Raw genomic sequence first — 23,869 nt, 5'->3', positions numbered from 1 at the left:
TCCTGACTCCTGCCACCCTGGGAAAAGAATTATATCCAAAGGAGCAGAATGTACCTGTATAAGTTCTAATCCTCACTGATCCATTCAGTTGCCAACCCATCCTAATTAGAAAGTATGGGAGGTCTCTGCCCCATGGGTGTGTAAGAGGCACAATAATTACATGGTTTACTGTTTGCACTTAACATTCTGACATCTTCCAGTTCCCCTTAATAAGGGAGACCCCTATTCTTCCATTTTGTAACCCTACTAGGCTGCCAAATCTTCTCCATAACTGAATATTTTCCATTCACCCCCAACAATAATCACTTTCCCTCCCCAAGTCCACAAGTCAAAATTCTTCCGTTCTTCTTTGTGGAATACAAGTAAGATGACTGCAGGGGGATGAGAAATAAAATGACAGATGCAAATCTGCCTGATTTTCCTTTGAATTCAAGAAACACGTTGCACTGTACCAAACACATTTTCAAAGTCAGCAGCAAAATGTGCTGATAAATGCTACTATTTCCTGTACCCTTCTCATCACTAGCCCTCTGATGTGCATGTAGAAAAGTTCATTTAGCTAATCAATATCTTGGGATTTTCTTGGATTATACATAATTGAGACTGGGTTTTAACTATGCTTACATTTAAGGCAGCATCCATTTTAATACAGTGCTTGCAAAATCAAGAAAAAGAAAACACAGTGAAGAGTATTTTGTGAAGAGACAAAACCTGAAGTTAAAAAAACACTCTGTTCTTCTTTGTTCAGGTAACTGGTGACCTGCTTAATTAAAAAACCACTGGTCCTTATTGTTATTTTTTTAATGTGTAGTATGCTCTTTTCCAAAACAAAAGATTTTGAACTCTAATTGTGTTTTCCCTGAACTGAAAGTTTTCATTCCCTGGGTAATATAAGCTGAGTTCATTTGTTAAGGGGAGAAGTCAGTTGAGTATTTTTAGAGAAACTGCCAAAGATAAACTATAAATTGGACAACTCACAATTAGTCAGACAGTCCTGGGTTCAAGTCCCAGCTCCTCCATTTGGAAGCCAAGACACCTTGGGCTAATTACTCAGTTGTTCCTAAGTCCAAGTTTCTTCATCTGTAAAATAACTATCTTGAGGATTACATGAAATTCCATCAATTCATCTCAGCACAATGCTTAGCACATAGTGCACAATAAACACTGGCTATTATTGTGAGTCTCCAAGAAATCCCAATTTACTATTTAAATGAGCTACTCTATTTAAAGCATTGAATACCATGCCCAAAACACACAGAAGGCACACAGAAACATACAAAAACTTCTGCTATTATATTTATTTGGCTGGGTGTTGTAAGAAAGTATGCCAATAAACTCACCTTAGGGCTGAATTCACATTTTAGGAATGAATTAAAAGCACTTTCATATTTTAGGATTTTTCAGGGCCTTTTATTGTTTATAAAGTTATCTCAGAAGTAAAACTCACTCAAATTTCCATAGTGCCCTAGAAGTACAGTTTCTTGAAAGTATATGAGGTAACATAAAGCAGTCCACAGCCCTCACTGTCCTTTCTCTTTTTAACCCAAGAGACCATACTCCATGCAATGCCTCCTGACCTTAGAGGGCCCTAACAATCCCCCCACCCCCGCTGCTGTACCCACATGTCACCTACTGAGAGGGACACACAGGATTAATAGCATTTTCACAAATCTGAGAAAGAATAGAAGTTACCCAGTGGCACGAAATCAAAACTGAGTTGGTTCCTTTAACTGGAGATGTGACTCCAGATACAAAGGTGGTGGCAAAGCGTTCATCCTGATGTCCACAGCAGTGAAGGGTCTTTTTTGCCTTGTTCTGCCTTTTCTACTGAATAACATTAATTAAGCCAAAGCCAAGTGTTATAAAGAAAAAAATGAAAAAAAAATGGGCTAGAGGTGAGGTTTAGGAAATGCTGTCTTTGTCAGGGTGCAACTCTAACCAGCTTCGTTTTTTGGTATGCTTAACTTCATCTGGTGATGCTGCTTCATAATAGACTACTGTGTCCTAAGAGGCATACTCTAGCTCTACTTCCTGTGTCCAAAACACAAAGGAATAAAAAAGGCTTTTGTTCTTAGACTGGAATTTTAGCTCTATACCTTTGCTTTTCTTCCCTCTACCTAAATCCTAACCTCATCTTTCAAACCTCTCCCAGCAGCTCCAGCTAACAAAAACCTCACCCTTTCTCAACCATCTATAGTCCTTACAGTCTGTTCCATGCCCTGGACACTCTATATACTCAGCTTTATAACAGATAATGTTCAGTTTGGACCACTCCGTCCTCAAAACCCTCCCTTCAGAGCTCTTACCTGCCTGAACTGGGATTTAAAAAAAACAAAAAAACAAACTACACTGTATGGGCACATGAAGAGTAATATCAAGTAAAAATTCTTTTTGATCGCTAGAATGCAAAAAATCACACGAGCTAGACAAGTAGATCAAAACTGTTTGTTTTACATGGATTCATTTCTGGGGATTTTTCTTTGTTACTTTTTTTCTCCTTTCTGTCTTCCTTTTGGAGAGCAGTGATAACGAGGTAGACAACTATTAAAATGTAATTTAGCATCCCAGTTCTGCTGGCTTTAAGACATACCCTGAGCCATCTAACTGCATCCTGCCTAAGCCATGTTTCCTCCCCTAAAATACTGAGCATCTCTAATGCAGTTTCAAAGCTTGAAAAAACAAAAGGGCAACAAAATTAAAAATGAGAAACTAATTCAATTCTTTGCAGTTCATGGGAATAATATAATTTCTACCAGGAGTTTGATGTTTTTTTGCCTGAGTTTTGAGGTTGCACAAAAGCTCGTGGGCCACACACCATGTCCCTTTCTCTCCAGCAGCAGAGTCTGCAGATGGATGAAAGAGAAAAATGAAGAACATGGCTTCCTGTGCCATCACGTGTCCACGGCTGCACACAAAAGCAAGTTGGGAGACATGTTTTCTCTCTCTGGTACCTAGATTATCCTGATAAGTGTCCTTTTAAAATTGGAAAAAGAAAATCTAATATCACTGAGAAGATAAGTAACAGAGATGTCCAAAAGCACTATAACAGAATCTTAAACCTGGCACTTTCAGTAAATTTGGTTCTACTCTGAAGGCTGAGTTGTATCCCCAGAGGATGATAAATATTGTTATCTTTGCCTCCTGTTATACACAGGAGTCTAGTTTAAAGCCATGGTGCATTAGGTAGAATCTCCAGAGGGTGGCCAGCAACTACTGCTCAGAAGATCAAAATGTTTCATTGGGTTCTGGGGCCAGGGTTAGGCGGGGATCTTCGCTAACACAGGCAGGGGCATCCTGCACATACTTCCCCATAAAATCATGCTTTTGGAATCTGGGGGTGAACCCCAGCTCCACCACCTGGCGATAATTGTTTTGCAGGGGGAAATTACTTGACCTCACAAGGTTTCAGTGTCCTCATCTAAGAAAATGGATGTTATTCTCAGGGTTAAATCAAATAAGGTATGTCTAGTGCTTAGCAAGTGCCTAGCATAAAGTATCTGATAAATGATAGCAATTATGTCCTCAGCACCAAACACTTAAGCCCATGCCCAAATTTCCTCTATGTGTTTTCAAATGGAGAATTCATTCACAACCCACAGTCAGGAGCCAACCCAGCCTACCTACAATGCTTTCAACAACAAGTCTCACTCTCTTTCTCTTCCTCTGAGTGTCTCTCTTTCTCTTTTTTTTTTTTTTAATTTTTTTTAACGTTTTATTTATTTTTGAGACAGGGAGAGACAGAGCATGAACAGGGGAGGGTCAGAGAGAGGGAGACACAGAATCCGAAACAGGCTCCAGGCTCCGAGCTGTCAGCACAGAGCCCAACACGGGGCTCGAACTCACAGACCGTGAGATCATGACCTGAGCCGAAGTCGGCCGCTTAACTGACTGAGCCACCCAGGCGCCCCTCTCTTTCTCTTAATTTGATAAGCTGGAACCTTCTAAGGGAATCCATTCGCTTAGGGAGTGGTTTGGGCTGGAAAATCTTAATCTTGAATTCTTATCTCTTCGCCACTTCCCACCCCCCAATCCTCCCACTAGATATTTAAACTCCTTGTAAACTTCACAGGATCGAGATGTATTGAGATCTGTAGGAGGTGTTGGAGGAAAAGGGGGGACTGGGATGTTAAAAATCAGGGCAACAAAAATACTTATGATGTCATTTACCCTGACTTCTGAACCACCGGCGGCAGCAGCCTTTCAACTTGCCTGATGTTCCACCTCGCCTCTCCCAGCCTGTGTTATCACCTCCCACCAAATGTAGGCCTCAGAGGGTCTTCCATTAGAGCGATTCTCACTCCTTCCCCAACTCCCCACAGCCCTCTCTCCCTCCTTCTCTGACTTTTAGCGTAGTCAATTAAACCTGAACAACTGGTGGATGGAGGAAATATGCTGCATCTATGGAATGGTACAGCAGGGACCAGTTTCACTGTTAATTTAAAATGCTAGAATTAATTAGGTAGTGTAAATGAAGAATTTAATAAGCACTCTTTACAACCACAAGTTCTACTTTTATTAAACACTGCTACCAAATGAGGGCAAATATCTCTGTTCTCTTATATATTTCCTTGCCTCATTCCCAGAAGTTCCCTGCAAATAAAAAAAAATTTTTTTTGCCTGAAATTTAAAAAGTGCATAATTATAAATTTATGCCTGAATTATATTTCTGCTTTCAACCCATAAGCTTCTTCTTTAAGCTCAGATGCTACTGTCTCTGCTTGTGCTGGAGAGGGTGCTAAACAAACCAAAGTTGACAATTTTGGTTTTGTATACCAAATTAAAGGCTGTCTTCGAAGCTGTCACTCCTATTCAAATCTACTCGGTGAACTACCAAATTAGCATTCTTTCAGTAAAGGAATCTGCTTGTTTAAACATGTGTCTTTAGAAAACAAGGAACAACACCATGAATCAGTACTTTTAAAAAATCTCACTACAGTTCTAAGGGAAATCTTTTGAAAAGGTGATTAATAATATTCACTAATATAGCTGGCAGAGTCCCTATTTAGAAGGTAAGGCTACACCAAAAATACATTTTCTATACAGGAGTGGGAGGAAGAATCATATGCTTAACTGGTTTTAATTTTGTGTGAATTATCATCCTATTATATAAAGATTATTCAGGAATCTAAACATTGGCTGTCTGAGAGGACAGGCAATTCTGTTAAAGGATGGATGATATGGTGTTCTCAGATAAGATCATCAAAGCTCTGGTCCTATTTGGAGACCTTGATAAAATTTCTCTGTTCAGCCACTTTCCTTGTAACATACTACATGCCTCTGTAATAACAACATCTCCCATTTACTAAGAGACCACTATGCAATAGGCGTTACACTATCCAGTCTCTCACTTAATTCTCAAAATAAGCCCTTTGAGATAAATATTATTTTCCAATTTTATAGATGAGGAAATTAATTTTGGAGGGTTATGTGACTTTTATTTTCAACAGTTATTTTAGTTTTATGATCTTGCAAGGTACTTAATTTATATAGGAGACAAATTTACAAGTGAATTAGAAGAATTGGAGAACACATACAGCTATGTGCACACGTATACACTGGATTCTCAGACTTAAAACCAAGATGATGTATCTTCCTATTTTAATGACAGACTTTCCTTTTTCTTAATAGGCCAGTTGCTTGTCAATTAAACTGTCCAGAGAAAAGGAAACAAAAGTCAACACTCAAAAATGACAAATGCTCAGGTGGGCGGAATGATTTTAGGAATGGAGCATCAGAGATGAGCAGCTGCACTCTGTCATGACGTAGCCAGTAGATTTCTAAGAAAATATTCTCACTTCCAAAAAGATTACAGGGACACTTCACTCCAAAGAATTACAGTATCAGTGTCTGGCAAACATTAGGTCTTCAGCAAATGGCTGTTGATTAGAAAAACATCGGAAGCTAAAATGTTCAAGTATTGAAATTGTAAGGGTATTGTGTTACTATTAAGTAAAAAGTCTCCGACTTCTCAAAGAGTATCCTCAAAACAAAACAAAACAAAACAAACAAAATACCTCAAATACAGATCTTCATTAAGCTTCTCCCTCCTACTGCAGAGTAGTTTTATTCCAGAATAATCTGCTATCCTTACAGCCTATTTCTCCCAGAGACAATGGGCAGTTGTGATCTCCATCCACAATGGCTCCCCCGCCCCATTAAAACACTGTCTCAGACACTGGACACACACAAGCCAAATGCTTGAGAGGAAAGGAATAGATAAAAACTAGCATGGAGTACAGGGAGGGTGGAGGGCAGAACTGAGAACTATAGAACAAAGGGAAAGGGTGGCTGATTGAGAATAAAAGGGGATCAAACCAAAGGGTTATTTCACAGAAAGTAAAGCTTGAGGAAGCTCCAAAATCTCATCTGCTTCCAAGTCCTACCAATCTGCAGAATGGTTTTATGTAGTGTACACACTTGCAGGAGCTTACGACTGTGTTCCCACGCCATCCCTGAAGGCAGGATACACGATGCAGACACTCAGATGCATTAACCATTCACCGTGCGTGTGCGTGTGTGTGTGTGTGCGTGTGTGCGCGTGCATTCCTGCTAAGGTCTGCACATTCAATGGAACAGATAGCTGCTGATCCTAAGCTTAGAATATTGAAGAAGACCATACCTGTAATTTTGTCTCTCACGAGTTTGCAGGATTCTATTTCACCAATGCTCCCAAAGAGACTCCTGAATTCCTCCTGGGTCATGTTCTGGGGTAAATAGTTGACTATGAGGTTGGTTTTGCTGTCATCTGTGGCTGCCCCTGTCTGCATGGGAGAAGGACAGTTTCTATTGTTGCTGGAGGGTCCATTGCTTGTATTGGATGTCGGGCCATTTGACACCTGTGGCTCCATGGTGCTAATTATCTAAATAAAAATAAAAATAATAAAAATAAACCTCCTGAAATCTCAAAGACACAAAGTCTCTTTCAAGATTTTATTTTATTTTGTACTTTGAAAAGAAAGGGAACAAGATAAAGCAAGATGGAGCAAAAGAGACTGGGTTGTGAACACATCCAATTTAGAAGCATGTTTTTAACCAAAATGTTAAACTCCCTTTGCTATTTTTAGGCCAGCCCATAGATTTTGAACACAGACTAGAATGCAATGGGAACGCTCCCATTATTTTGTTAATGAAAAGCTAATTCCTGTTTTCATTACACAATCACTCTCAGAAATGTATACTTAAGCCACACCAAATTATAATTAAAATGTAAAGTAATAATCATGATTAAAATTATAGTTCCATTAAAGCTGAAAAACTAAATATAGAGGTCTATGCTCACAAGATCAAACACAGTACCTGTTTATTAACTATCTTATAAAGTAAAATGACATTAAATTAAGTGGGGGCCATTCCATATCGGAAGGGTTTGGATTGTCACTGATGTTTAAGCACTGATCAAACTTCAGATTTCATCAACACACATCAAGGAGCTGCTAAGTCATCTGATGATTCTTCTCCCTAGCCACTCCATTACTGTTTCTCCTGGACCTCTAATAAAATAAAGAACATAAAGGAAAAGGTCTCTCTGGGTCTCCACCTTAGGTCCAGCACAGCCTGAGGCTATCCTCTCACACTTTATTCAAAAAGGACTTTCTGAGGATTTAAATACTTAATTAAACAAAAATTTCCACAAATGTGTGAACTGTTCCAGGCAGCATGTATGGGAAAAAAGACAAATAAATCTTAGCCTCTAGCCTCAAGGAGATTACAGTCTATGGAGGACACAGACCGGCAAATGGCTCACAGTAGGACAATGGGCATGTAGTAGGGGAACAATTAGCCCTGCTTTATAGGATGTGATTGAGGAAAAGTACTGAGAAGATGAAGCAGGAATAAAGTTCTACGGGAAAAATGAATTTAAGCTCATGGAGCCTGGTTGTAAAGAGGCCCTATAAGGCATGACAAACATAGAGAATCATAAAATTGCAGAGCCAGAAGTCACTTAAGGAAATAAAATCTAGTAAAATCTAGTTCAAAACTCTCATGTTTGAGATGAATTCCAGAGACATCCAGTGAACTGTGTCATCGCAAACTGGGGCAGAGCCTGGGCCTACAGTTTTCCTGGCCCTGAATGCAGCCCAGCAATCCCCTTTTCCATTCTATTCTATCACCATCCCTTACTAGTCCTTCATGATAAGACTTCCATTGCCTCCGAAATTGATCAATTCTTTGGAAATGGAATCATGCTCTGCTTTTCACTAGTTGTGTGACTTTGAGTAAGGGACTTCAATTCTAGGAGCCTTAGTTTTCCTCATTTGTTTTTTGTTGTTGTTGTTGTTGTTGTTTTTGTTTTAATTAAAAAAATTTTTTTTACATTTATTTATTTTTGAGAGACAGAGACAGAGCACAAGTGGGGGAGGGGCAGAGAGAGAAGGAGACACAGAATCCAATGCGGGACTCAAACCCACAAACCGTGAGATCATGACCTGAGCTGAAGTCAGACGCCCAAGTGACTGAGCCACCCAAGCACCCCTAGTTTTCCTCATTTGAAAATGGGAACACCTGCCTTGCGAGGTGGTGACATGATGTACAGACACCACCTGAATAGTAGTGGGAATGTAATTCACATTCATTGATATTTATTTGTTTTTATTTTTTTTTTTTACTATTTTTTCAACGTTTATTTATTTTTGGGACAGAGAGAGACAGAGCATGAACGGGGGAGGGGCAGAGAGAGAGGGAGACACAGAATCCGAAACAGGCTCCAGGCTCTGAGCCATCAGCCCAGAGCCCGACGCGGGGCTCGAACTCACGGACCGCGAGATCGTGACCTGGCTGAAGTCGGGCGCTTAACCGACTGCGCCACCCAGGCGCCCCAAAAATATAATCTTTTTAAAAAATAAAAACATGGGGCGCCTGGGTGGCGCAGTCGGTTAAGCGCCCGACTTCAGCCAGGTCACGATCTCGCGGTCCGTGAGTTCGAGCCCCGCGTCGGGCTCTGGGCTGATGGCTCAGAGCCTGGAGCCTGTTTCGGATTCTGTGTCTCCCTCTCTCTCTGCCCCTCCCCCGTTCATGCTCTGTCTCTCTCTGTCCCAAAAATAAACAAACGTTGAAAAAAAATTTTTTTTTAAAATTAAAAAAAAAAAGGTTATATTTTTAAGTAATCTTCATACCCAATATTGGGCTCGAACTTACAACCCCGAAATCAAGAGTTGCATGCTCTACTGACTGAGCTAGCCAGATGCTCCCATCATTGATATTTATTAAAGTCACTCTACCAATTGTCTGACATCACTTGTCTCACTTCTCACAAGAAGGCAATGAGGCATATTCTCATATTCTCCACATCTTGTAGACAAGGAAAGCAAGGCTTAGCAGGTATCTGATAACTAGCAGCTTCCATTATCATCACCATTTGGCTATTGAGAGAATTTCTGGGGGATAAGCACTTTTATATCATACACATGTAGTAAAGTGTGCAAACCTTAAGGGTACAACTCAAAGAATGTTTACAAAGAGAACACCATTCGTACCTGAGTAGTCACCTTTCAGATCATGATATAGAACATGACTAGCATTCCAGAAGTCTTTCCTGTGTCCCCACCTCCATCATTCACACCTCCCGAAGGTAACTGACTTCTAATCCAGAGATTTGTTTTATCTGTTTTTGAACTTTAAATACATGGAATCACACAATATGTACCCTTTCATACATTATGTCTGGGTGTCATCCATGTCATTAGATATAGTGGTAGGTTCTTCTTCTCCACTGCTGTAGAGAATTCCACTGTATAAAAATATTGGGGGCAACTGGGTGGCTCAGTCAGTTAAACATCCCACTCTGGTTCAGGTCATGATCTCACGGTTTGTGGGTTCGAGCCCTACAAAGGCTCTGTCAGTGCAGAGCCTGCTTGGGATCCACTGTCTCCCTCTCTCTCTGCCTCTCTCTCTCTCTCTAAAATAAATAAACATTTAAAAAATTAGGGGCACCTGGGTGGCTCAGTCAGTTAAGCGTCTGACTTTGGCTCAGGTCATGATCTCACAGTTCGTGAGTTTGAGCCCCACGTCAGGCTCTGTGATGACAGCTCAGAGCCTGGAACCTACTTCAGATTCTGTGTCTGTCTCTCTCTGCCCCTCCCCCCCCTCAAAAATAAACATTAAAAATTTTTTTTTAAATCACATTTTGGGGTGCCTTGGTGGCTTAGCTGGTTAAGTGTCAGGTTTTGTCTCAGGTCATGACCTCATGGTTTGTAGTTTTGAACTCCATATCGGGCTCTGTGCTGACAGCTCAGAGCCTGGAGCCTGCTTTGGATACTGTGTCTCCTTCTCTCTCTGCCCCTCCCCCACTCACACTCTGTCTCTCAAAAATAAATAAACATTAAAAAAATTTTTTTTAAATCACATTTTATTTATCTCTTCTACTGTTGATAAACATTTGGTTGTTTCTAGTTTTTAACTATTTTGATAACGCTGTTATGAACATTATGTACTTGTCTTGTGGCTTACACACACACACACATTTCTGTTGGGAATATTCCTGGGAGTCTATTTTTGGGTCATAGAGTATACTTATGTTCTGCTGTAGTAGCCACTGTCAGTATCTTTTTTAAATGGCTGCACCAATTTACACTCCCACCAGCAGAGTATGAAAGTTCCAGTTGCTGCACACCCTTATCAATACTCGTTGAGACTTTCTTGGTTTGGTTTTATTTTTGCTTATTTTCTCATTGAAGCAGAGTGATAAAGTAAAAAAGGAATATGTTTTTAGTCAAGGCAACAGCTGATTTAAATTGTAGTTCCACCACCTGTTAGCTATGTGCTCTCAGGCAGGTTACATCAATACTCTGGGCCTCAGTTTCCTCTTTGTAAATTGGAATAAAGCCTCTCGTGTAGGTTTATCTTCAGAAAGAATGCCTGGAGGCATAATGACTAATATTCTGCATCATGCCCTATATAGGTGTTACTTTAATTCTTTCCTCTTCTGAATGATCATAAATCGGAAATGAAACCAAAAGAAAAAAAAAAGTCTCAAGAGGAGTCAGAGAAATAAGGCAGATGGAGGAAGGTGAGGAGCTTCTAAGATTCTTTATCATTATAAGTAACTTAAGTGGCTCCCCTTATCACATCATCAGAACTTTTTTCTTGGATTCAGGTCAACTGTGGGATTCTGGAAGGCTGGTTGAGACAGCAAGGAGAAAACAAAGAGTTTCTGAGAAGAATCTTATTATTTTAAATGTTTATTTGAGAGAGAAAGAGAAAGAATGGAGAAGGGGCAGACAGAGGGGGGCACAGAGGACCCAAAGCAGGCTCCAAGCAGCAGAGAGCCCGATGCAGGGCTTGAACTCACAAACCACGAGATCATGACCTGAGTCGCAATCAAGAGTTGGAATACTTAATCCACCAAGCCACCCAGGCGCCCCATCTGAAGAATCTTAAATCAAACTCTTCTCAGCACTGATAGAAACTGTACCAACACAGCCTAGTCAGCTGCTCTGTCCAGGAAACAATGAGGGAGATGCGCCCAAGGGATGTACATGCTAATGGAGATGATGTCGTAGAGCATCATCACAACTCCTGGCTGGGAGGCAGGTTTCTGCTCTGCCAAACTGTTGGGCCTCCTGGGCCTGAGCCGTGTCTCCATTTGCTGTGTCGTCTCACTGCCTCACTAAGTGTCCAGGCAACAGACACAAGGAGCACTGCCAACTTGATAAGGAACTTAAAAGCAGAATTTATCTGGTTCAGAAGGCTGGGTTGGCAGAACCACAGAGCTACCCAGCTGCTACATTTTGACTTAATGGCAAAAGTGCTAGTCCCATGATCTATAGAACACCTTCCCTGCTGTCCATATTTGTCAAGTTACCCTTCTTTTTATTTCTTTTTATTTTTTTTAATGTGTATTTATTTTTGAGACAGAGAGAGACAGAGTGCGATTGGGGGAGGGGCAGAAAGAGAGGGAGACAAAATCTGAAGCAGGCTCCAGGCTCCTAGCTGTCAGCACAGAGCCCCGACACGGGGTTCAAATTCATGAACTGTGAAATCATGAACTGAGCCGATGTCAGACGCTTAACTGACTGAGCCACCCAGGTGCCCCTGTCAGGTTACTCTTCTTATGGCTCTCCCACAAACACCTAGAAAATATCCTGCACCGAGGCAGCCTTTTCGGCATGAATGATGGAGTATGAAGAAGAATGTAAATCATACCTAAGCATGCTGAGATTCTATGGGATCAAGACTGTTAAAGGTCACCTGACAGCCAGGTTCATCTTTTGTTCACTGGATGCTCGCCTCACAGACATGTGTGGTGAAAGCCAGCACTTGTCCATGTAAACATCTCACAGGTTTCCTTGCTCTAGAGAAGCCTAGGAAGCATCGAGTCTGCAGTAAAGTCATGTCAGTTCCCCAGCCATCTTCCCCTACATCTTATGTGCATTTCCTAAATTATGCTGACTCCTGGACTGGAGCCCCATCTGTAGATCAGACAACCTTAACTGGGCTCAAACTTTTGAAAAGGATCGATGAGATGCAATATTTGGTACTGAGCTACTTCAACCGACCAAACCTATAAATTAGGTCAAGTCATTCTTGGCTTATGGAGATGGAGCTCTCTTTGCTCTGCACACAAACTACAATTATCCTTTTGTGTATTCAGAAAGAACTGATGAAAATACACACAATCACACAGAGTTTGCTCAATAAAAAAGTACAATGCTAAAGCTGAGAAACACTTGCAAATGTTTAACACACATCACATAGTAAGCCCCTCACTCATCTTAATGATGCATCCCCGGATACAAGACAGGCTTAAAAAAAGGAATCACAAATGTAAAATGTCAGAATCAAATCCAACACACAAGTGAACCAAGAGGATTTTAAAACATTACTTGGAAAATAAGAGAAATTGCCAAGGTCTAAAGATATGGAACCCAAGAATATTAAACTGTAATATTTTAAGGTTATATGACGTCTTTAACGAGAGGACACCTGTAATCTCAACTTGGGGAACAGACCAGAGGTAAACGTATGTTAGCAGGAAGTATATCCTCCAATAAGTGCAGAGGCTGGCTTCACAAGATCAGAAGACTTCCTTCCCCAGGCTAAAGCCTTTGATATTCTAACAGCACAATTTTCATTGCAAATAAATATATCAGTTACTCAAGTGTGACTATGTATTTTCATGAAACAGTCTGTGTGGGTCTCATGGCCAACTTTGCAGCTGACCAGGTTCCAAACCGTTTTTGCCCTCCTTCCCTCTTACGAATGGCAATTAAGAACAGAATTACAGTGAGCATCCAGGATAGAGCATTGAGGAGGTTCAGTTGACTTCAACTCTAATGGTTGTACAAAGCACTGCATTAAATCTTTTATGTTCCTGTGATATATTTTAAGAAACATTATACAGGCAGAAAATTTCAGGGATAAACTATTAGAGCAGTGCACAATAACACAGGCACTCAAATCCTGTCATTGTAAATGTCAATGATTTGAATGACTAATTATTCACACTCAACGCATTAACCTCACCCCTCCCACCACTTTTTTTTTCAGAAAAATATACAACAAAAGCAAGAGGGAAGGCCTCAGACATGCAGCTGCTGGATCAGCACTCAGGGATATTTATCTCTGTGGAGGGAGGTAAGAAGCAGAGGCCAGGCTCAGCCTCATTCTTAAGGTGCTCCTGAAAAAAACAGCCCATCGTAGTGTCTCCATCGCCACAATCCTGGGTCCTGAGGCCCCATAGCCTTAATTACCTGCTCAATCCCATCTTTTATTTTGTCCCCCCAAAGGTATCTGCTTCACTGTTTCCTGGACTTGTCAGGTCAGATGCACATAAAAAATGGGGTTTATTTCCATTATGGCTAGATCTTAGAATGCTAGATGAACAGAGATGGAGCCCCAGAGTGCCAGGCACTGTGCTGGGCCCTGAGGATACAGAGACAACAAAGACAAAGAGATAGCCCTCATTGAGTTCCTGATGGAGATGCATGACAGATACCAGAGAACACTAAGGACCACAAAACCCAACCCCATAATGTTAACAATGAGGAAACCTAGGACCAGAAAGGGGAAATTACTTGCCCTGGGTGATACTGCTAGTTAGAGCAGGAAATGGGACTTAAGCCCAGGTCTACAGACTACCTCACTTGTGTACTCTTGTGACAATGCAGACATGGACATTTAGATGAGGGTTTATTTCTCCTTTTCTGGGAAGAGGGAGTAAGGTGGCCATATCATAAAAATGCCCTTGAACAGAGGTGTGGAGACATGTCTACCTCCATACTTTATTGAGTATAGCACTTTACAGTTTACAAAGAATGGTGACCTGAGCTCCATAGCTCAGAGAACACATCTGTTTTGTTTATTATAGCATCTCCTGCATGTAGAACAGCACCTGATGATTCTAAGTTCTGGATAAAGGACTATTGAATGAATGAAAGTCCTTGCACGTTCAGTAGTTCACTAGATCCCTCAAACAACCCTGTAAAGTACAAGCCAAAAAGGTATTAATGTCATCCCATTCTTAAATGTAACAAAAGAGGGCAGAACACTTACTGAGTACCCACTATATGCCAGGCATACATTTAGATATTATTTCATATACAAATTGTAAGAGGCATTTGTTCAAGCAGGAGGGCTGAATCTTTGGCTGACATGAGCCCCCTTGAGAACCTGTTGAATGCCTTTTTCCATTCTCCCCAGAAAAATGTACACACACACACACACACACACACACACACACACACCATTTTACGTACACTAAAGGCAATCCTTTGTCTCCAGATTGAAATCCTCCAGCTGATTCTAGGAATAGCAATACAATCAAAGTGCAAAAACTTCCCTTCCTTCCCAAATCTTTCTTTTCATGTAACTTCTTGTTCTCAGAATTCATGAATTCATTAACCAAACAAATATTTATTGCCAAAGGGTCTACATGTCAGAGGAGAGAGCAAGCATGTCTTATGGCCAGAAGGTCCTTTAAGTATATTAAACTGGACTATTGTAAAATTCTAAAAATGTACTTAAAGTCTCCTTTAATATTTCTTCCATCAGCTCATGGACTCCTCACAGTCCCTTCTGTCCTTCACTCTTCACAAGGCTTTCATCTGCTCAAATCTGGGGAAAGACTAGAGATATAGGGCTGGTCTTCCTCTTCACAACTAAGGACAGTTATTGTCCCGGGCACCAGAGAGCCACCTTGGAGGCCCTACCGCAGCCCCCTCACCAATCCTGTCTGCCATACTGTGGCCTTACTCCAATATTTTCCATAAAAATGCAGTCCCACAATAAACTGCTTGGTCTTGCATTTACATATCTTAACCCACTTTACACTCTCAGGATTTACTTCATGAGACACATAAAGGGTTACGACTTTGTTACAGGAACCTGTGCTATGGTAAAACGCAAGACTGACATTCGTCATCCAAGAGCCCAGTGCAGCGCCCTTGTACTCCTATCACGGCAGTTCTCAACTTCTGGTTTTCTGGAGGAGGGGTGGCCTCCAGGCTCAATCTGGGCAAAAAGACCAAGAGAAAAGAAACTAAGAAGGTCACAGGAATATGGTGCTTCTTTTCCAAATACTCTCCCCTTTACTTTTAATGCCCTCTAAATGTCAGCATTCCCAGAAACTAGAAAGAGGGAGTGTACTGATTGCAAACATGTCTCAGGTGTGTACATCTGAGACACACGCACACACGTATTTTATTCAATATTTTAATGAGTATTGAAAGGTGTTTTCTTTTACCATGTTGGAAGGACTTTTGAAAATTTATGTATAAAGGCTAACCCTTATGTAATAGAACAAGCGCTCCCGAGAGCATGAAGAATAATGTTTACCAAGGGCAGTCACTGAATCGAACCATTAAAGAAATAGATTTAAATTATTCATGAGAACAAAAATAAAAGTCCTAATTCTCTTTGTAGGCATTTCCCACTTAACCCTTATAAAATCCTGACACGCAGTATGTTAGACTCTGGTGGTGCAGCCCAGACTACTGCATCTCACCCGCCTTTCAAAAGCCTGAAAAACAAATCCCCAAAGTTAGAAAATTACACAGCAGGCTCTGTGTTCCTGAAGACAGATATTATTTTTAGGAATAATTCCTCACTTCTCTTCTTGCTCCTTTAAAGATACTAAAAATGTCCTTACAACCCCCAATTTCATATTTTTTAAAAGTTTTATCCATCAGCTCATAAAATCCACACTCTCCCCTCCTTCTCTTCAAGAGGCTTTAATTCACTCAAGTCCCTTCAGATTAATATTTTTTTCTAAATGCAATGCTTTCCTGGTTATGATTCAACTGGGAGGGAGACACATGTTATTAATGGGTTCCAAGAGCAGGGGCTGAGATTGATGATCTGATCACTCTAAGAAAAGGGAACTTGGGAATATACTCACCCCGCACCCCCGCGCCCCCCACCAAATTACAAGTGATGACTCACAAAAGACCCCTGGAGCAGAAGAATCTGGCTGAAGACTGCACTCATGTCCCTCAAAAACATTTGTACCAGGTTTCCCTAATTCTGCTGGAAGGTAACTAGAAAACTCTAGAAAAAATATTTAATTCCAACTGGGGAAAACATGCTGACAGTTTAATAGTACCTTTGGGTAGATGCACAAATAACCTGAAAGACCTATTTACTCTAGGAAGTTATGTGGTAATAAATTCTCAGCATATCCTTAAAACAAGTGTGTTCAAGTCAACACAAGTTTATTGAATGCTATTATAGACCAAGGCATTGTTCTAGGAATACAGAAAACAAAACTAATTTGGTCCCTGCCTTTAGAGTGTTCAAGTTAGGAGGATGGAAAGGGAGGGCAGATAAACAAATAATTAACTAAAACCAGTTGTATATACCCCTTTCTTTAAGCAATTGCCTCCAGAGTTTCTCTAATGGCTCTCCCTCTTTCCCAAAAAAGCACATACATGAGATATACACGGACAAGTTCTGATACTGTACTGACAGTCCTGTTTCCAGTCTAAATGCTTACGTCCTAAACAAATGACTGTTTGTAACAAGGAGGTAAGCTTAAGGCATTACTCCTTTGAAACAGCATCTTCTTCACTGGAGAGGAATACTAGGCATGCCAAAAGTATTCTCAGTGGGGGTAGTCAGGGTTTTTAAAAACTCAGCAGTCGCTGGAGAGAACAAGAGGCATTAATACTTAAAATAGCAGGGCCAGCGTGGATATGAAAAGCATAATCAAAATTTAATTTCTCTTAGGCATTATTCTCAAATTCACAGAAATCCAAGTTTTTAATCTTCCTCCCCAGATACAGCACACACATTTCTCCTCCTAAATAAATACTGGCCTCCTTTATATCTTACAGTGTTTCTTTAGGGCTTTAGTTTGGGCCTAAAATGATTTCCTGGTATGCCTGTCCTGGGGCAGTCCTAGTAAAACCCCTGGGTACTTGGTTTTAGCAGACTTTTACAGCAAACCTTCCAGAGCCGAGGGATGACCCGGCCATCCAGTTCATTATAAAGATGAGGAAACCTTTCTGTCACCACCCCTTGAACCCCCAATTCAGTGCTCTTTTCCAAAATAAAGATCATCTCAAACTTTCAATAAGCCTTCTTTGTTAAAGACATATTTGAAAAGCGCAAATGTTTTCATTTCAATATAAATACAATTTCATGGCCAAGCTCTCGCTTTCTGCAAAAATATTAGATCTAATAAAAAAATCAACAGGAGGGGCACCTGGGTGGTTCAGTCAGTTAAGCGTCTGATGTCAGCTCAGGTTATGATCTCACAGTTTGTGAGTTCAAGCCCCGGGTCAGGCTCTGTGCTGACAGCTCAGAGCCTGGAGCCTGCTTCAGATTCTGTGTGTCCTTCTCTCTCTGCCCCTCCCCCCTTCTCATTTTCTCTCTCTCCCTCTCTTAAAAATAAACAAACACTAAAAAAAAACTTCAAAAAAAAACTTAAAAAAATCAATTGGAAAAAACAATTCCTTTCCCATTCTACCCCTTAAGCTTCTAAACTCTGAATATTTAATGTGGACAAAATAACCAAAATGCCTCATAATTAGCTATGGGTACCTGCCGGGGCAGGAACCAGTTGTGATGGTAGACACGTCATCTTCATACAAAGAACATCAATGGATAATTTGTAAAACTGCTTCCAGAATTATCAAGTTGAGCTTCTTTTTTTTAAGTTTATTTATTTATTTTGAGAGAAACAAAGCCTGACTGTGCATGCGCTCATGTGCCTGCGCGAGTGGGGGAGGGGCAGGGAGGAAGAGAGGCAGAATCCCAAGCAGGCTCCACACTGTCCACTGGAGCCCTATTTGGGGCTTGAACTCAGAAACCAACCATGAGATCATGACCTGAGCCCACCAAGAGTCAGACTCTTAACTGACTGGACCACCCAGGCACCCCAAGTTAAGCTTATCTTCTGATTAAATGCATAATCAATAGCCAGTGACTTAAATATGGTATACTTATAAAGTGCCTGGCTGGTGGCTCAGAGTGTAAGCAAACTCACCGGGATTAACTGAACGAAGCAATGTGTTATTCTGCATCTGTATCATGATCTGCAGCATGGGGTCACTCCTCCGCATTTGTGTTAATGCACACTCAGATTAAATTCTTCAGAAATACAAATAAAATTTTTTTTTATTAAAAAAAATTTTTTTAATGTTTATTTATTTTTGAGACAGAGAGACAGAGCATGAACGGGGGAGGGGCAGAGAGAGAGGAAGACACAGAATCGGAAGCAGACTCCAGGCTCTGAGCCATCAGCCCAGAGCCCAACGCGGGGCTCGAACTCACGGACCACGAGATCGTGACCTGAGCTGAAGTTGGATGCTTAACCGACTGAGCCACCCAGGTGCCCCTAAAATGTTTTTTTTTTTTTATTGTGAAAATTTGTATTTGTTTTCTTAACAAACCTGGGTGGGAATGGGGAGGATAGTGAAGGGAAGTAGAGGGAGTCAGTATCTAGAAAATTCTATACAGGGCAACCTTCTCTTTGTTAAGAATTGTATAATGCCAATGGTTCTTCCAATTGTGCAATTCAAAGGAGAAAAGATTATTTGGGGGCATACTGAAGCTAAAGATACTAAATGAAATAAACAGTTCTCAGCACCTCAGTGGATGTGTAAGTGGCCATGGTAAATTAGACCTGTGGACAATTCACACAGCCTCATGTTATATCTACATGTTCATTACTGAAAAAATCTTGAACGTCATTCTGATAGGGCAGTTTTAAATTTGAAAATTACTTGGGGCGCCTGGGTGGCGCAGTCGGTTAAGCGTCCAACTTCAGCCAGGTCACGATCTCGTGGTCCGTGAGTTCGAGCCCCGCGTCAGGCTCTGGGCTGATGGCTCAGAGCCTGGAGCCTGTTTCCGATTCTGTGTCTCCCTCTCTCTCTGCCCCTCCCCCGTTCATGCTCTGTCTCTCTCTGTCCCAAAAATAAATAAACGTTGAAAAAAAAATTAAAAAAAAAATTTGAAAATTACTTTATCACATTTGAAATTTTATTTTTAATTTCTTCCTCTTCTGAATTTTTCTTTCTTCCCTTCCTTCTCTCTCTTTTTCTTCTTTTTTTTAATAAGAAGGATTCATTAGAAAAAAAGACTTTTTGACCTGATAGGGGAACTTTTTTCCTCACACTACCTCAGAGAGTTATTTGGGACTACCATTCATCCTGGACACCCCCTGGGAAGGCAGATGGGTGTGAGTAAAATGGGACTCTAGCCTAACAGCGTTCCTAAGAATGTAGACCTAGGCTGGGAGAAGTGTATCTCTGAATTATTTGTGGACAGCTTGTTCACATAGAACCTAGAAATTCAAGGTTTGCAACTGTCAAGCTTTAAGGTGCAGTGAAATAGTCTCATTCACATTGGTGGAAATGTAAACTGGCACAATCTTTCTGAACCTTACGTTCATATTCTTGGACCCAAGGATCCATTCTGAAGCTCAGAAAAGCATTGTAAAATTCTAAAGACCAAAAGTATGCATGATAAAGTATATTATGAAAAGTGTATCTTAGAAGAGTGAAAAAATAGAAACAACCTAAGGGCCCAACAAGAGGGGATGACTAAGTAAGTTACTGTATAGTTTTACGACACAGTATTCTGCAGCTGTTAAAATTATGTTTATAATGGGTTTTATAACAGAAGAAAACATGTATGATAAATGTAGAAAAAAGTGAAATAAAAATTGATTATCTTGATTACATAAACATGTACAATGTAGGAGGGAAAAGTAAAAATACTAACAATAAAGGGTGGGATTATAGGTGACTGTTACACTCGTCTCTATCTTTATTTTCCAAGTTTTTGTCTTACAATGAAAATACAGCACTTTCATAATCTGAAAGGAAGTTATTTTTAAAAATGAAAGAAAATGTCAAATCCTTCAAACCAGTTTGGAGTCACAGTATTAAAAATTATTCCATCTCCTTCCCAGAGCTGTCCTGCGGGATCTCTCCTTGGCCACACTCTGCTCCTACGTTAGAGGACACATAGGAGCCCAAATGAATAAAAATCGCATTTCTTGAAACGGCCTGTGATTCAGTCTCTCCTTCACCTAAATCACTGTGTATTAGCAAGGTTACAATCTAAGTCTGCCTTATCGCCTGGCAGCAACCTTCAGGAGGACAGCAAGGAGAGAAGATGATTTATAAGAAAACCATTCCCTGGATCGGGGAGTGAAAAGTACTGATCCGTTCTAAAAGCTCCTGCTGACAAACTCTGATATTATGAACATTCTGCACTTGGACAAAAAGCTCCCACTTTTCTTAATTACATGGTCTGAGCAGGAGCCTGCTTTTAGGATCTGCCCAATCACACAACAGCCATTTATTTTCCCAACCGCAGCTGCCAAAATTTCCCTGATCTCTGTTCTGTGCTCCATCTTCAAGGACATCTTGTGAATGTATGACACTGTCAAGCAGCATTCCATGCCATGCTTTTTAAGCTTCTCTCTCTCTCTTTCCTGCATACAGAGATCTTCCTAATACATATGTATTAAAAATCTCACGAACAAAAAGCAAAGTGGAGAGGGAAAAAAAATCACAAATACCACGTATCAGAATGTTTGTCTACTTTAAGACAAATACTTTATTATGACAATGAACCACTAACACTCTTTGTCCTCTGTATGATTGGTTTCCTTTAGTTTTATGGACTCTGCATCTTGTAATTCATTGTGTCTCCTCTTTGTAATACTGCTAGAAAAATGAGGGGGCAAATTTGTAGCCCTCTGTGTTTAAGGAAAGAACACAGAATCTCCCTGCAAACTTTTGATTCTTGTTTTTAATGTTTGTTTTATTTTTGAGAGAGAGAGCAAGGGGCAGAAAGAGAGAGAGACAGAGGATCTAAAGCGGGCTCTGTGCTGACAGCAGAGACCCTGATGCGGGGCTTGAACTCATGAACCATGAGATCATGACCTGAGCTGAAGTCGGCTGCTTAACTGACTGAGCCACTCAGGGGCCCCTTGATTCTTTTTCAACACAAACTTAACCTCTGAATTTATCTTGGTTTTTTTCTTATTCTCTTAATTTTCCTTCACCTCAATTTCCTCATTGTTCTATTTTTTTAAAAAAGAAAAATAGATGTATTTTTACATATTTTTATGATGTTGCCTTATAACAACAGAGAATTTTGGATTTGAATAAAGAACAAGTTAATATTTTTATCTTCACAAATCATCTTTCGTCTTTCAAAATATGCTTCTGAAATCTCACTAATTCATATAATTGGATAAAAGTCAAACTGGCATTTTAAAAATTCAGAAACGGTAAGACTTTTTAAAACACAGGATAAAGTTTCAAAATTGTTACCTTTATACTAAAATTTAAACTGCATTATATATAATTCTCAGATAAGACCCTTGTAGAACTAATTTAATAAGTCCCTAAGAATAATTTGGATACATGTATATACACTAAGGTATTGAAGAGTTTACATCTTTGAGTCAGGTAACCATGTCTTTTGAAATCACAAAGTAAATTTGCTTGGCAAACTGCTCCAATTCTTGATATATTCTTTTTATCCCAGAAATTTATCTTAAAAAAAAACCAAAACAATTAAAGGCTAACAATATTCAGAGTCAGCTGTTGTCAAATTAACAAATTTTAAGGCAAACTAAATTTTTTTTAATTATAGGCATACTTTAAAGCAAGTCAAAAGTTTTAAAAAATTTTTTTAATGTTTACTTATTTTTGAGAGAGAGAGAGAGAGACAGAGTGCAAGTCGAGGAGGGCAGAGAGAGAGAGGGACACAGAATCTGAAGCAGGCTCCAGGTTCTGAGTTGTCAGCATACAGCCCGATGTGCGGCTGGAACTCACGAACAGTGAGATGACCTTAGCCGAAGTTGGGACGCTTAACCAACTGAGCCACCCAGGCGCCCCAGCAAGTCACAATTTAATAATGACAATATTGAACTTCATTTGAACAGCTCTTCCCCACAACTGAAGTTAGTTCTTAAAAGAAGAGGAAAGGCAGCACAAAGGAACAAAAGTCAAGCTAACTTCCTAACGTCAATGAGTTCCTTCAATGGGCCAGAAGCCATTATGATAAATGCCTGAGATACAGGAGAGAAAGGGGTTTCCTGCCTGCAAGGAAATAAATAAATCAGTAAATAAGTAATTACTCTATAATGTCATAAATGTGGTAATGGAGAAGTATATACAAAGTGCCCAGCAAAGTCCCTGCCTGGAATATAGCAAAGGCCCAATAAATGGTGATCCTGTGATAACACGGATTAAAAAGTGCTTTGGGTTACACAGGAAAATGTTTAGGCAAGCAATTACCATGAACTTCTAATACTACCAACAGCGCATAATAAACAGTGATAGATGTAGTCAGGTAGGTTACTTCACTTAATTCTCCCACAACTGTGCAAAGTAGGTAACTGTCGTTCCCCCTACTTACAGTTGGGGAAACCAAGGCTTGAAGAAGTGAAGTCACTCTACATAGGATGAAGGAGAAGTGAGGCCTGAGGCAGTATCTGCTCTCACTCAGCCAGAACCACAACTTGAACTCAAGTGTGAAACCAAACTCTGTCCCTTCTGAAACCTCCAAGTCAGAGGAAAGAGCTCCTATCACCATAAAATGCAACCCCAATGGTCTTGGGAGAAAGTAAATGATCGAATCCAATTAAAAACCTACTGGGCTATATATCTACCATTAGTCATTAAAACTGTCAAATAAATGGATGCTAGAGGAAAATCTTAGTTCAAAATTCCACATGGTGTACAGGCAAGAGCATGAAGTTTGGAGTTTGTATTTGAAAACTGGCTCCAGCCTTGACCGTGGTTTAGACACTTAAGACTCTGAATTGCAATTTAAATTTACTCATCTGAAAAATACACATAATTCTATCTGCCTTGCAGGGTGGTTGTGAAGATGAAAAATAACAAATTTAAGGCATCTGGCTCAGAACTTGGCACACAGTAAGGACACAATACATGTTCATTCCCCTTGTCAAAATTGTAACATTCTAAAAACATATCCCCATTAAAATGAGGCAGTAAAGTTGACCAGAGCTGGTAACATTTATCCTTGGAATTTAATTTCTGAAATGGAAAAAAATACTTAAAAATGTTAGTACTCATCACCTATGTCAATAGCTATTTCCTTCATCTTCAAAATGTTTCACAAACATTAATAAATTCTCACAATAATACCAGTAAGGAACATACAGAGCAAAGGGAAAGGGATTAAGTGAACTTGAAAAAGTGAGTAATGAAATCACCATTTTTAACACTTACAAACATAATTTCTGGTACACTTTGCCTTTTTAAAACACCCTCTACTGTGAGTGGCTTAAAGTTAGATACTTCAAATGTAATAAGTGCAGTCACTCAGGTTTCTGATTTCCCAAGAGGAAAACCCTCTTGTTTTCATGGGAAATTTCAGGAAATTGCCACAGTGCTCTCTGTGGAAGGATAGCAGAGGGCATTTCTGACTTTCCACATGGACC

At 40.1% G+C, this 23,869-nt stretch overlaps 1 protein-coding gene across 6 annotated transcripts in view; it reads right to left on the bottom strand.

Moving 5' to 3' along the window:
• The window catches only part of ELAVL4 (ELAV like RNA binding protein 4), a 146,335-nt gene that overhangs the window by 44,615 nt on the left and 77,851 nt on the right, over positions 1-23,869 (bottom strand). For all 6 annotated transcript variants that reach the window (XM_023258677.2, XM_019836975.3, XM_019836977.3 and 3 more), the window contains exon 2: positions 6,620-6,860. In XM_023258677.2, coding sequence (XP_023114445.1) covers positions 6,620-6,860 — 241 coding nt within the window. The remainder of the gene's footprint in view (positions 1-6,619; positions 6,861-23,869) is intronic.

Source organism: Felis catus, chromosome C1 (assembly GCF_018350175.1).
Source record: "Felis catus isolate Fca126 chromosome C1, F.catus_Fca126_mat1.0, whole genome shotgun sequence".
Lineage (NCBI taxonomy): Eukaryota > Metazoa > Chordata > Mammalia > Carnivora > Felidae > Felis > Felis catus.
Note: the sequence above shows the minus strand (reverse complement) of the source record. Positions and strands in the feature narration are given on the sequence as shown.